Raw genomic sequence first — 15362 nt, forward strand, 5'->3', positions numbered from 1 at the left:
AAGTTCTAGTAAACGGTCAAAAAGATTTCCAAAATCCATGACTTTTTCCAGCAAAGAGATTGTGGCCGCTTAAACAAAGAAGATTCCCAAAAACGGGTTTCTCGATTAAACAACCTGAGAATGTGCACGGTAGTTTTCGCGTAAAGTCAAAATGTTAGCAAAAAACTGTCGAAGCTTCAAAACTTCGACTTGTTTAAAGGCCGTAACATTTTTCTGATACAAACTGAGCGTAGCTAGTTATAAAGAGAGGCTTTCAGTAAACCGTTGTTTTGATTAAATCGCTGATACCAGATTTGGCAGGATAGTTAGCAAAAAAAAATTAAAAATTTTAGAAACGGTCAACCAATCAAAAACTAGGGACCCAGTTAAAGCTGGTGATACCTGTTTAATAATTTTTGAACGTCTTAATTGTTTTTCCATTAAGACAGGGAGATTTTTGAAGTGGAATTTTCCCAAAGACAATTTAATTATAGCTTATGCACGGCGGCTTCTTACAATCTGCTTTCTCGATTGATATAAGATTCGGCCGAATAGTTTTCTTAAACCATAAAAAATCATAAACCCAATCCCGTACATTTTCATTATATGTTTTTATCAAAAAAAAAATTTCTAGTTAAACATGCCAAGCAAAACATTTGAATTTTAAATAAGCAACGGAACAAAACTTATGGAGCGGAAACAAACCTGACAATATTTGAGGAGACATCAGTTGAACCTCAAAAAAATTAAATTTATTAAGAAATTTTTTTACTGTTTCAAGTCCCCCTGAATCTACAAGGCAACGGTGTTACCTCCAGGCCAAGTGCAAAGGAACTTGGAAATTAAGATTCAATAATAAAGCAAAATGAAAGTTAGTAAAAAAAAAGTTGTAAACGGGGAATACAGTTCCCGACTACAAGACTTGCTTTCGCAAGTTTAAAAATATTGCTTTTTTCAACTTCCGGTACTACTCAAAGCAGGATCAACCGTGAGAGGAGGCGGATTTGATCCATTCTGCCGTAGCCGCTCCTAACTTGGAGATAGATTAATTCTCTTTACAAATTAAGGTCTATTGAAGAAACTTGCTGACATACAATGGCTTAGCACCAAGTATTAACAATTAAAGCAAATCACTTCTCAATTAGAATTCGATTCTTTGTGGCTACACGAAATTGTAGAACAATTTGCCAAACATCACAAAACTATGTATTCTAACTACTTTAAAATGTAATTGCAAACTACTAGCCACAACCGGTGCTGCCTAAATCGATCAAAGTATCACAAAACACGAGGACTGGTTTTTGTGCATCAAATTAACATTATGAGTTATTAATTAATAGTTGGATGATAGTTCATCAGGGTCCGAATTTAGATTATTTAAGTTAAGTTCGATTCATAGAGGCGTCGAGTTTTGCAGTTCTAATGGGTTACTTGTTTTGGATATTCTCACAACATCTCCTGCTCCATGTCCGTTTGTCTGATATCGAGATGACCTGTTAGTCTGGGTCGGTGTTTCCCTGCCTCTAGAAACGACCCCTTCGCTCGATTCTCTATTAGAGCTCGTACTTCCGTTGGTTACAGAAGAGGCACTCGTCTCATTTGCTGCTTCCGATTGGCTCAATTGATTGCTATTTGAGGTTTGACCTAGCGATGGTCTGAAAACAATACGATTGATCACTTGTTTCTTCGCGCTGGTATCGTTCGAAGCTCTGTTTTCTTACATCAGAAAAAATATATCTTTACTGCTGAACGAAAAATGTCTCGAAAACATGAAACTAAACTGATTGAAACCGAACTTGAAACTTATTGAATGACCAACTGAATGAAGAGTTCGCTTACTCCTGATATTCGAGATATTTACCCTTAACAATCTCAATAGTCGTTCAATTCGTGTCAGTAGAAATAATCTTTAGGAAATAGTTTGCAGCAGATTACTCACTTGGCCTTGTGATCCCAGGTGGTGGCGTTCTGGTTGTTCGTGACATGGTTGTTCACATGCCCCAGGAGTGTCTGGTTGTTGACTAGTAGCTTCTTGATCTTCTCGTCCTTCTTCGCTATCATCTTCATCCGCTCCTGCAACTCCACAGTCAGAGTGTCCAACTGCTCCTTCAATTCCACATTCTCCTGACTCAGTCTAAACACATTGTTGACACTTACACAGTTACACAGCGACTATTGAATGGGGGGGGGCGTAGCAATTAACACGTGTGCCTATAAGTATGCGTTTATTGCTTCAATTGGCTTTATTGCTTAAATTGGCTTTATTGCTTCAATTGGCTTCAATTAGTGAAGGGGTCGTTTCTAGAGGCAGGGAAACACCGACCCAGCTAACAGGTCATCTCGATATCAGACAATCGGACATTGAGTAAGCGTTTATTGGATCAGACGAAAAACTAATTAGCCTCAAATTTCAAATACAGTTCGACGACCACTTGATTTGTAAGGGGAGTTAAATTTTCACTTTCGACTCATTAAAAATTCGGCTGTGCGCGCTGTTCGAAATTGCAATACTGAGTAAACAAAATGTGAAATATTCGAACTGCGCTCCTTTACATCACATGGACATGCTAATAGGCTGGTCCCCATTGAATTGATAAACAGCCATTGATCGCTTCAAAGTTTCAATTCAGTCCTGAATTAAACTCATAATCAATTTGGCCACAGTAATGATCTAATATTTTTATCGCGAAAAATCTCGGAGTAATCATTAACATAGCCAACAGACTGTTGGAAAGTTTTAATAAACTTAAACCATAAAAAACAGACCTGGAAAAGAATCAATGAACGCAAAGCAACAAAAAAATGACTTCTTTTTTGTTTGAAAAACTTCAACTTTTGAATTTCAAGTAAAATCTAAATAACCCTGAAGCTCTTTGATTTTCAAGAACAATTCATGATGATAAAATTAACTCAATTTGAGAAAACTGGATCAATAAGTTTTTATTCCGCTGGGAAATCTGAAATTCAAACGCACTTCCGAAATTAGAAGTAAATCACGTTTTTCGTGACCTTTACACTTTTGCGGTTCGATGGTGGAGTTTGCATCTTTCCTTTTGATAAACATTTTTACGAAGATAATGAAATAAACTCAAAAAGAAATCAGAATTCAATCGCAAAAAAAATCAGATTTCAGCGTCAATATGTTTTCCTGAAAAAAAATAACGAACTATAAAAGTTTTCAATATGTTCATCGACTCACTTCTTTCATTAACACTTAAAAAACCTCAGTAACAAAAGTATTAGCTATTTTCTAACAATTTTTCTTTTAGATTATTTTTCTGCAAAACGTTTTTTGTCGTTACTTAAAACAAGACTAAATAAATATCAAATGTGAAAAAAATCTGAAAAGTTGTCCCGGCATCTCGGGCAGAGAAATTTCGGATATTTTCAATGCGGTTTTCTTAGCCTGCTACCGTACCTGCAGTTGTCTTCCTGTATGGCTTGATTCTTCGCCTCGGCAGACTTCCGTTCCTGTTGGGACCTCGTCTCTCGTTCCTCAAACTCTGTAAGTCTGCTCTGCAGATCCGCATTTTCAGCCGCGTACTCTGCAACCGACTTCACAGCTGGTGGTCTATTACCATACAACTGCGACCGTCTCCTTGGATTTGTGATCGACTCGGCCGCTGCTGTAGTCGAGGAGCTACTGCTGGTGGTGCTGTTTTGTGGTATGGACGAAATGGTTGCTAGGGAGTTGTTGGACGAAACGAAACCCCTGCTGCTCCCGCCACCCGAGGCGAGATCGTTCGGCAGACCCGGTACGTCGCTCGCATTTAGCGTAGAAAGGAACGATTGTTGTGAGGTATTGCAATTAGACTGAAACGAAATAACTTGCAATTCGATGAATTCGTTGTTTGATTCAGCTTTATTTTACCAGGATAAACGACCGATAAATACCTTGAGAAAGCTACCTCAGGAGTTTCATTAAACATTTTCGAGAAATATTTATACGCAAATTACTAAAGCGGCTTACAACATCGCAAAAAAGAAACAAGATTTTTTTTGATTAAAAAAATATTAGGTGTAACAACAACAATCACATATAGACTTAAAAACAGGTTAAAGTAAAAGCACATATTACATCGTCATCTCGTATCGTATGGGTGTCTTCATTTTGATTCTGGGCAGTTCTGTCGTCCACACTCTCCAAATCTTCCTGGTCCGCCACTGGAGCTCTACTCGTCGCCTTTCCCTGCTGTAGAACACCGCTGAGTCCCCTCTTGAAGGACATCGAAGGCATGAGACAGTCGGTGGTGCTCTGGGGCACAAACACATTTTCTAGCGACTCGTTTGTCAACATTTCATCTGGGGTGTCCATCGTTGTCGGACTGTCATCGTCTCCTCTGGTCACACCCGAACTACGCTGCCAGATTTCATCTTCTCCAGCTTGAAAAAAACTAACAATAAGATAAGTAAATCAGAAACAGATTTTGTATTATTTTTATCGCAAACCATGATTTCTTTTTCCACCAAATGAGGACATTCACAAAACTCAACCCTGATAGTTCTGGATTGTAAAAATTCAAAAGCGCAGAAATCATAAAAATGCTAGCCGTCACCATTGATCAATCAGAAAGCATAAATTGGCTATTATTTCACAGGGACAAAACGTGAAGCAACAAACAGACAACTCGCTGGAACCAAAAGCCATCGCCACTCATAGTGCCAACTTACACTTCGAATATACTTTACTAGTCTGTGCAATTTGTGAAATACAATCACAAGACACTCTGTCGCCCCTCGGATCGACAGACATGTTCATGGCAGCAGAGCATGATCGTGTGTGGGTTACAGGTCTGTGCATGACCGCATAATGTCCCAATAGTTCAATAGAACTGGATTTAGTGGTAACAGAGTTGGAACTTTCAGATGAGTCGTTTGAATTAACACCTGGCGATCTCTCATCGTTATCTTTGTTCAAATGTTCAGCGTTACAACAACAATTTTGATCATACTTCTGGGTGACAGTGAGATGATTATGGCCTTTAGATGAACAACTGATCATGGATGTGTTAGTGACCCCATTTATGCATGATTTAGGCCTACTATTGTGCTCTCCGTCACTGAAGTTGGGAATTTCTTCGTAGTTGGCACTATTCTCAAGGTCACAATTAGTCAGGTTATGATTCCACGTCGTGCCACAACAACAAGCGTTAGTGTTCACTCTAAAACATGGAAAAAAAAGTTAGTAAAAACAAGGCTCTTATCGCTTACTTGTATCCGTTTTTCCGTGACGTCTTTGGCGACGTTTATTGTCCGATGATTCCTGATGATTAGCTTCTGAATTGGAGTCTGCCGAAAAGCGTCTTCTTCTGTGATGTCGATGATGTTTCTTGTGGTGGTTAGAAGATGCATGAGCACTAGTGACATTGTGGTTCTTCTGGTGACGATTTGTAGGAGTGCATGTTTGATTATTTATGTCGAACTCAGACGGAAAAGAAGAGTCACTTTGCACACGGATCATATTACTTTCAACTTCGGATAATTGACTAATGGCACCGTCGCTACTAAAAGCACTCAACACATTGCATATATCCAGTTGTTAACAAACTCAGTGATCTAAATTATTAGCATAGTTTCTATCCGGAAGAGCCAAATCGCTGAAAAAGTACCCTTAAAATTTCGACATTGATTAAGAATCTTACCTGACAGACTCTGTGCGTCTCAACGACTGTGGGTCCTCGTTGTTCGTGATCATAATCCGACCATTTTGGTTTTGCTTAGGGTCCGAGTTGTACACATCGTAAATGGGGTTCGCTAGGGTCATGAAATCTCCGTGACTGGACGTCTGCCTCTGTTCCGTATTGCCGCCTCCTGTAGGAGTGTGTGATCTGAAGTTGCGTGACTCGGGAATTATTTGGACAGGTACTGTGCTAGGCGACTTCGCCGTAGGGGTATTTCCGCCCAAGCCCTCGTCTCTGGATCCTCTCGTATCGTTTATAGTCTCACTGTTCGCATATTGAACTGACATTGCGAGCGATGCGACTTCTGAAGTCGGCGTTCTGTTTGCCGATCTTGAAACTGCCTTAAACGAAGGCTCTATACTTGCTGTAGGTGCCTGTCCCGACATGTTGTAGTGTTGGTCGGCTGCGTCGTAAAGGCCTCCACTGGGCGATTGAGCTTTACCTGGCGTCATTTGCTGGGACTTGAAATTACTTAATGAACTAATTCCGAGTCTCGACTTTGGTGGCACCTGATTCTGCTGTTGCTGCATTCGCTGCTGCTGCCTCGACTGATCACTGTTCGAATTACTGTGGAGGTTAATTGTACTGTTTGATTGTGACGGATTGAGTCTGACTCGCTGGGCTTGTTCTGGCATCGCAGGCTGAAAAGGACTTGTTGGTTTTGCAATCTGGTGATCCGAGGACACCGGAGTTAAATTGGACGAGGCTGACGAAGACACTGATCCCTTTTTGGGACTGTTATGACTCTGTTTTCTGTTACTCATCTTTACTACGTCCATGTTTTCGTAGTTTTCTTCCCCACCACCGACGCCGCCGCAATCACCAGGAGCGGGTGGAGGGTAGTTTGGGGGAGGGGGCATCGAGAAGCCTGGAATGCCACCCATGGGACTTCGGTTTACACTAGTGTGGGAGGAGTGCTTGTTGGATCTAGGCAGAGTGCTGTTTACATGGTGACTGCTGTTATGTAACAAGACACCTGGTTGATTGTAGTAAGTGTTCTCAAGTCCCCCGCTAGCCCCCACGTGCATAACATCAGTGGGTGCTTTGATTCGCATGGGGTCACTGTTCGGATGTTGCAGCTGTTGTTGAGATGTTCCCGGGTATTGGGGATAGAGGGAGGCTGTGAACTGATTTTGATTCGGATGCTCCACTCGCATCGGCACTTGCGAATCCACAGACGACTGTTAACATATGACAATTACACAATCAAATTATAACACAACAAAATTCTAGACATAGCCAAGAAACTTGGAAAAGAGTCAATGAACAAGAAAAACCAAAAAAATTGAAAACTAATTTTGAAAATAAGCAGTACTCGAAAAAATGGTCGAAAAACCTATGAAAAGTCGAAAAAACTAGTTCTACTCTAGAAACCAAAACACAATAATACAATAGAATGCAAAAATTTACCATCTGTAAAAAAAGTAAAAATTTACCAATTTAACTTAACAGGCGTTAAAAAATCCAAAACCGTTTGAGCAGAAACCCCAGAAACGTTTGAAATGCTAACAGGCTCAAAATATCTCTATTGCAACAGAAAGGCCTAGTGGATGAATGAGTGCAGGATCCAGGGATGCAGGATTTACGGGAAAAAAGTCTAGTACCAGAGTGCAATACCCTTGCTTATCGCCAAGGGTATTTTTATTATATCATTTTATTATTTTAGAATTTCGAAGAAAAAAACATCAGATTGAAGCTCTTTGGATTTCAAGAATCTTTTACGATTGACACATTTTTATTAGACAAACCCAGTAGAGAAAACTCGATCAATAGGTGTTTTTATTCCGCTGGGAATCCCTATAACTTTCAACTAATTAGCCCAAAAAAAACGAAAGAAACAATTGGTTAGTTTGCGCCAAAACAAGCATAATTAAAGTACTTCAGTTAAAAGAACCACATTCGCTTACCTGTCTTACAGGCTGTGCAGCGAAGTGATTGTTATTATACTGCTGCTGAAGTTGCGATTGACTAGTCATTGGGTACTGGCCTCCTCCAGGGGCAGCAGATGAAACTTTGATCCCCTGGGGCGCATAGTTGGCCGGAACTGTACCCGCTAGCATGGCCTGCTGATGATACTGCATCATAGGCTGCGGCGATTGGTTCATACTCCGTAAATTTATGCTAGACGCTATATTCGGCTGAGGGAACTGCAAAGCGGCCATCTGCGACTGGGGATACAAGTAATTCTGTTGCAGAGTCTGAATTATCTGAGCCATACTGCGACCGTTCTTAGCTGGGGACGCTATACTGGCCGATGCCATGGATCCTCCTCCGGACATATTGTTGGACCTGTAACACGAATTCGGACGTAAGGAAATCAAAAGCAGTTCAATAAAAACTAACTTTCATACTGCAGTATAAAGGGCAAATGTGTTCTTATAGAAAATTTCGAGTTCGTCCAGAAAGTTTTCAATGGTTGGCAATGAAGTAGCACCTAACTAAAAACTACTTGTGATTAAAGTATCTAAAATTTTTACTGGAGTTATATCGATATATTTGTTGGTAAATTTCGAACCCAAACAATTGCTCATATCAGTGCAGAGGCATGAAAGTTCGCACTGCTCTGCAAGGTACAACAAATAAATTGTATAAAAAAATGTGATCGGAGCTATCTGTGCTACTGACACAGTAACTGAGCTTCCTAAATTGATATTGGTCCATAATTATTTGAGGCTTTAATCTTAAAGAGCCGAAAGATCACTGGAATATAGTGCAGTAGTTCAATTAACTGCTGAGCTGACCTTGAAACTGCAGTAGCGACTGAACAGGAGGATGAGGAGTTGTAGTTGTCTTTGATCTTCTGCAGCATGCGGTAGATGATTGCACATTCTTTGGCCACGTCTATCTGCTGCTTGGGCACTGCCGATGGTAGCAGCAGCTCTCTCTGTCTGTCCAAGTGCGAGGAGGGATACACGGATGTATTCTACAACACAGCAAACGCAATAACAACTTTCATTGCTATATGACTAAAGCAGTTCTTCAAACAGAGGCGAAGAGGAGCTTCGCAACAGTTGCGATGCAAAACAAAAAACACATAATAATGCAAAATAGTGAATGAAAAAAAGACAGAAGTAAAAAAAAATTCCGAAAAATTATGTCGGAAAAAAGACTTGAAAAAAGCAAATTTGATAAAAGTTGAAAATTTACAGCTACAAAATCTTCATATTTGAATCAGATGAAGTCCATAAACAGCCCTTAAAATGGAAATCATTTACCGAGCGGCAAAAAAGGCGACAAACTTTGGGTCGAAACCTGTTGAGCCGAAAACAAAAATCGTTGTCATAAAAAACTTCATTAACTTTAAAGTTTTCACGACCAATCCAAACTGAAACACAATCCCAAACGGATATACTTTTTTTTCCTAAAAATTACGCAAAATAAGTTGACTATGTCGATATAAAATAAACTGAAATGTTTGAATATTTAGAAAAAACGAAAAAAACTCAAAATCAGACATGGCGAAATTACGAATTTGTGAAGCTTAAATTGGAACAAAACCCATGCTTTAAAAAGTTAACCAATAAAAACCCACCAGATAAAAAATGGCGTTTAAAAAACCGAGAATGAGCCGACAGAAACTAAGACGAAAAACAAGAACACGAAAATATTTGAGAAATTTTTTTGAACAGATAATTACAACGTGAAACCGACTTGAACTAATTACTAGCTACGTGATACTTTTATTTGAATTTTCCAGAAATTGAGCATGTCAGATGAAAAATCCTCTAGAAGTGAAGATCCTCTAGAAGTGAAGATCCTGTGGACAAAGATGTTTACGGGAAAAAAAATCTGGTACCCGATTGCAATACCCTTGCTTATTGCAAGGGTAAAAAATGAAATTAAAAGGTGGGGGAGTGAAAAACCCAATATTCTGTACTACAGAATTTTATTTCGTAAAATCTTCGGTGCTTTAGAATTGGATCCGGGAAGAATTTGCTAAAATAGAGAGTCATTTCGAGAGGACCGATTACTTACAGTTGATATGTCGTCGAGGAATTTGCGCATGTTGGCGAACTGTTCATTCATGAAGGGATTCATGAACGTCATGTAGCTCTCCTTCTCACCCAGTCTACAAAAAAGTATCTCTTTAACAACTTTCTCCTGCGATGGCACGTATGACAGATCCCTATTGAACACTATGAACCCTTGTGAAGGACTAATTTAACGGTTAAGCATTGAGTTTAATTTAATTGTAAACGAATTTAAGCCATCATTAAAAATGCGACCTAACTCCGCATCTTGGTATCTCTTTAACCACAACCCAGCAAAATTTGAAAAGGAGGAATTGGTTACTAGTCAGAGCATTCGTATCTTTAAACTGATTAAATCATCTGTGAGTGTGGATATTCTACCATTGGGTTTGATCGACAAATTAACGAAATCATATTGTCCAGAGAAGTAGTAGTAGCCAGTAGGTCTTACGTGGAGTTGTTTGCGAGTGCCTGAAGTAGTTTGGCTACCAGTTTCAGAGTGCGTACTGTGTTGTCTGGGGGGTATGCGTTATGGAGGGCGAATAAGTTGGGGGTCATGATAGCTGGGCAGAGAAAGCGTAGGAAGATGCTGCCTGTGATGATGTTGTCCACCACCTCCCCAGTGTACTCCTTCTTCAGCCGCTCTTTGATCTTCGCAAACACCCGCTGCATCTCCCTTATACATACACACTTGTTATCGTCACGGTCACATAGTTAATTTATGGCTATAATACCTTTTCCTCACATGCCAAATTATTACCAAATGAAACCTATGTTAACAAAGTCCTATAATCTTGAAACTTGACAGGCATGGTAATAACCCATTTCCAAACACAGTTGCTTCTCATACGAAACCTTGTAAACTTAAATCAATGGTTCACCCACAAAACTGATTTTTTTCGGTGGTGAAGGAAACGGTAAAAGAGTTCAACGTTTAACTTATGCAAAACCAAAAGTTTCAATCAGCATCTATGATCAAGCCACAACCTCAATAACTTTAATTAAGACCAAAAATCTAAACATACTTTCTACTATTAATACAGCGACCAGAATTAGTCCGCTATATTGCCGCTAAGTTAGTCACTTACCATGGGAACTCACTGATAGACCTCTGGATCAGACCCCAAATCTGTTCACACAACCTCTTGAACTTCTCTTGCTGTTCCGCAATCTTTACTGGATTGGATCCAGGTAGCTTCTGGGAGTCAATCTCATAGGACTCATCCTTCCTGTAGATTTCCAAAATTGTCTCCTGTAGCGTGTTCTTGAGGTACTCGGACCCTATGAACTTCAGATAGGCCTCCATGGACTTGGTTGCGAGCGAGTTTCCTCGGAACACCATTCTTGGGTTGTTTTCTTTCTTTAGTTCGTGCTCGATCACGTCAGCGAAAAAGACGTCGATCTTGTCACAGTAGTGTAGCACTTGGATCAAAGAAGTTGAGAAGTCTTCCTAGAACATAGCCAACAGAAGGTAGGGTAAGTGTTAAGAACAAGCAAGTTTTTGACATTTTTCAACTTTCGAAGAAAAAATTATATCAGTTAAAGCTCTCTGAATTTCACGAACAATTTATGATACACTTTTTTGATAAAACTAACCCAACTTAAGATAACTGGATCAATGGGCGAGTTTTTTATTCCGCTGGGAAATCTTAAATTACTATCCACTTTCAAAAACTAAAGTCGTTCAAATTATTTAAACAGATTCACAAGCCGTTATTCACGATAGGTCCAGATAGCAGAAAATTTCCGGCGTATCAGCCCTTTAAACTCACAAAATGGACTAATTTTCACGCTAATTTCTTCAAAACTAGGCTTAATTTCCGCTCATTTCCTTCTCTAAAAAATTTCTGTCATTCGTTCTATCAGCTATGCGATTCCATTGATTCACAGCATATATTTCAATTTAAAAATCTATGTATTAAGAATCTTACTCTAAGAATTAATTTAGTCTTTTCTCAGGATTTTCTTTTCGAAAAAATGAACAAAATAATCGATCGAGAACAGGTCTCGATTACCTTTTTCTTTGTTGTGAGTACGCCATGGATAGTTGAATTTTTGACAGCGTGAAATTTAATCAAAAAATCTCAATGTAAGTTTTGGTCAAATGCAATTTACACTGCTTAAATCTTATACTTAAATTGTGTGGGATGTAATAAATATGATATGTGAGTCAAATTAGCAGCCCAACAACATTTACGACAGAATAACAACTGGATTAGCTCAAAAATATAAGAACATAGCCAACAGACAGTTAGAAAAGATTCAATGAACGCAAGGAAACAGAAAAAGCTGACTGACGCTAGGCCTCCTATCTGATTGTCGCTGAAACAGAGATGCAGGTTTCAAGGTCAGTTTGACACAGGAAACTTTAGACTCTCCAATAAAAACACTTACGGTTCCACAACTTTATTTAGGACACTTGTTGTTTGTGAAAATTTTGCACAAGTTTTCTTTAGTTCAGGCTGAATCATTCTTTCTATGTATATAACTGAATGTTATTTCAGTAACCTTCCTGATACGGTTAATATACGTCAACAGTTCGAATCCTTTTGGAATTTTTCGACAAGTCAATCAATGCTTTTTGCCTTCATGGTTTGCATCCGTTTTTAGCGTTTTTTTAATCTATCCTATCTTTTTCAAAGCCGGATTTTTGATTAAAACTATTTTTTAATGTTTCACTCAATAATTGCATCTGAATTGACGTTTAATTTTCTTGTTAAAAAAATCGGTTTTTTGACAGTTGCCGAGATTTCGTCATCTATTAGCTGCCATCTATTCTGGGTCTATAGCCAATGTTTTACATACGATACAATTCCAGCAGAAAATTATGACTTAGTTTTTGCACACTTTGCATCTGTTCATTGATTTTATCTGATTATAAGTGGTTATTCTGTAGTGATTGTTTTATTTTGTGATTTGTGTTAAAACTGAATCCAATTTTTTATCAAAAAAAAACAAACAAATCAATAAAAATTGAAGGAAAAAACTGTTCGACCACATTATAACTATTGGAAGCAAACGTAAACCTTTTTCTGCACGAAGCCTTTTCATAATGATTTATGGAAAACTAAATTCATTTTTCTCTTTATTCTGTACCTTCTCCTTAAGCAGGATGGCCTCTTCCACCACTCTGTAGAGGAGGAGTGAGTCATCTCGGAGGAAGTCTAGCAGTTCTCCATAGCACCTCTGGTCCAACACCCACACTGTGTGGTAGACGGCCCTCACCCTCAGTGTACAGTTGTCCTGGTCACAACTCTTCGCTCTATTATCCACGGGGTACCACGTCTCGTTCCTTAACTCATGTCATTATCATTGTCAATCCAATTCGATCACAATTCATGTCAAACTTTAAAAGATACTAATGGTATGAGATAACTACTCAATCAGGCAAGAATCTGAGTTGGGAATTCATTCAAGTCACTTCAACTTCAAGAACAACATCGACCATTTGCTATAAATTCTTGACTACTCAAAGCAGGCAAAATCCCAGCGATGATAAAAATATGTCAAAACTTATTACATCACTGAAGATTTATATCGTGTTATACATGACGTTTGGAGAAGTACATCAAACAAAAAACCAGACAAGCGGATTGAAATCGGAATAACAACATAAAAGAACGGCTTTTCAATGAAATGTATTTGCAGCAAAAAAATATATTTTCATGCTGATGATAATGCTAGGTTTAAATTGAGAACTAATCTCAGATATGTGGTGTTTAACATACCAGTCGCCGCTGATCTCTTTGAGTTTGAGCTCCACCGATCCCAACTGGTTCCCACCCGTCTCCTTGTCCTTCTTTTTCTTCTTCGGGTTCTCCGACTCTTTGAATATCTTGATCTGGATTTTCTCAATTGGCTTCACTTTACTCAACTGGCTGTTAATGAAATAATTTTCCTTTTAAACAGGAGCAAAAAGAAATTGAAGCTGAAAATATAAGAATATACATAAAAAATCAGAAATTAATATACCGACGAATGGAGCAATTACTAAAAAACATAGCCTACAAAGAGTTGGAAAAGTGACCAATAGTTGACTTCTTTTCGGAACTTTCGAAATTCGCAAAAAATATATTCACTTTGAAGCTCTCTGGAATCAAGAATATTTTGTGCCTAACAATAATTTTTTTTAAACTAGCCCACATACTGGCTCAATAGGTAATTTTTTTTATTCCGTTGGACCCATTTTTCCCGTTTTCAGCGTAATTTCCGTTTTCTTAATTGAAGAGCGCACAATTTGCCGCACTTTTGGCAAGCTTATTTGACCTGAACTTGAAAACAAAATCAAACCGCAAAAGATCAAATTTGGCGTGAACAAAATGTACGACTTTTTTCAGGAAAAACACAGCCAACAGACAGTTGGAAAAGAGTAAATACTGGCTTGTTTTTTTTTTCGTAAAATCTCCCCTTTCGAATTTCGAAGAAAAAAATAGATGCCCTTGAAACTCTTTGGGGATCAATTGAGCAATCTCCTCCCCCCCCCCCATTCTCGCTTGGGGGGATAAAGCTCAATAGGTTCTTGAGACATGTTTATAAACACTTGAAAATAGTTTGGATGATATGAAATCATAAACAGATTCTCCAACGAATGAGGAAGGCCAAAATTTACAATATCAAAGCTCAAAAATTACAATTAAAGTGAAAAAGAATCAATAAATTTGATGCAAATAAAGCTACTTTTTTCTGTACTCAAAGGATGAAAAGTGTTTTGCACACAATATTAAGGTGCTGCGGAGAGCAATGCTTAATATCGAGATCCAAGGCTAGAGCATCAACCCTGATAATTCGCTTTCTGATGAGGCAATGGTCGCCCAAACAAAAGCTTACAAAAAAATTATAGAATCGAATTTATTTTATAAAATTTGATTTTTTTTCTTTTTCTAAATTTTTCTCGATACTCATATAAAATAAACTTCAATCGGCCAATTGATTGAGTGCTACGAACATATCAACCATCATCTTGCGTTTGCTGACGTCTTTTTGTAGCGTTTTACCGTTTTTGCGTGGGGGTGAGATAGCTCAATTGGTCATTACGGGGGGGGGGGGGGGAGATAGCTCAATTGATCCCTCTTTGGATTTCTAGAACAACTTATAATTCCTGAAAAAAAACAAGAAAAAAATCATCGCGACTACACAAGAGTCTGAACGACGTGTATCGACTCTTAAAAAAAGAAAAAAATCATCACGATCTTTTATAAGTGTCTTCAACTTTCAACTTTCGGTTTTCTGCGAAAAAAATGCCTTACAGCTGTTCGAATATCATGAAACTTTACCCTTCCGATAAGCAAGGGTTTTGCTCTCGAGTACCAGAATTTTTTGGGGCGTATATAAATTTGTTCACAGGATGACATTGGTGGAATTGGTTGTCATCTCCAAACCTGTACTTTCGTCAACAAACCGATATATTTCAGCATATATGCATTTTAAAAACCAGTTCTTTTTTTAAAATATTAAATTAACCAATTCCGATTTTTTTCTATAATTTTGTGTTTTGACTGGGGACGATGAGAACATTTTTTTCGGCTCAACGGGCGCCGGCTCAAGCATTGTCGACTTTGTTACCACATGGTAAGTTTTCTTCCAATGCTAGCTTCATAATCAATTGTCTTCGCATGCTTTCTTTGGAAATGAATTTTAATCAATGCCAATGAGAAAAAGTATCAAAAAATTTAATAGATTTATTTTTTCACCATTTCCATTTTTTCGACTTAGCTCCTTCCGTCTCATTTTC

General features: G+C 38.4%; 1 protein-coding gene across 4 annotated transcripts in view; it reads right to left on the reverse strand.

Annotated features, from left to right (window-relative positions):
- Positions 1–1020: 1020 nt before the first annotated feature.
- The window catches only part of LOC134845249 (uncharacterized), a 32182-nt gene continuing 17840 nt past the window's right edge, over positions 1021–15362 (reverse strand). For 2 of the 4 annotated variants that reach the window (XM_063862175.1, XM_063862176.1), the window contains 13 exons: positions 13360–13509; positions 12728–12923; positions 10720–11081; positions 10083–10307; positions 9636–9729; positions 8402–8583; positions 7568–7949; positions 5622–6841; positions 4651–5141; positions 4058–4362; positions 3398–3792; positions 1919–2113; positions 1021–1634 (listed from right to left, as the gene is read on the reverse strand). In XM_063862175.1, coding sequence (XP_063718245.1) covers positions 1373–1634; positions 1919–2113; positions 3398–3792; positions 4058–4362; positions 4651–5141; positions 5622–6841; positions 7568–7949; positions 8402–8583; positions 9636–9729; positions 10083–10307; positions 10720–11081; positions 12728–12923; positions 13360–13509 — 4459 coding nt within the window. In that variant the 3' untranslated portion in view covers positions 1021–1372. Of the gene's footprint in view, positions 1635–1918; positions 2114–3397; positions 3793–4057; positions 4363–4650; positions 5142–5190; positions 5484–5621; positions 6842–7567; positions 7950–8401; positions 8584–9635; positions 9730–10082; positions 10308–10719; positions 11082–12727; positions 12924–13359; positions 13510–15362 lie in introns of all 4 variants that reach the window. The other 2 variants (XM_063862178.1, XM_063862177.1) reach the window with 2 other exon arrangements.

Source organism: Symsagittifera roscoffensis, chromosome 4 (genome assembly GCF_963678635.1).
Source record: "Symsagittifera roscoffensis chromosome 4, txSymRosc1.1, whole genome shotgun sequence".
Lineage (NCBI taxonomy): Eukaryota > Metazoa > Xenacoelomorpha > Acoela > Convolutidae > Symsagittifera > Symsagittifera roscoffensis.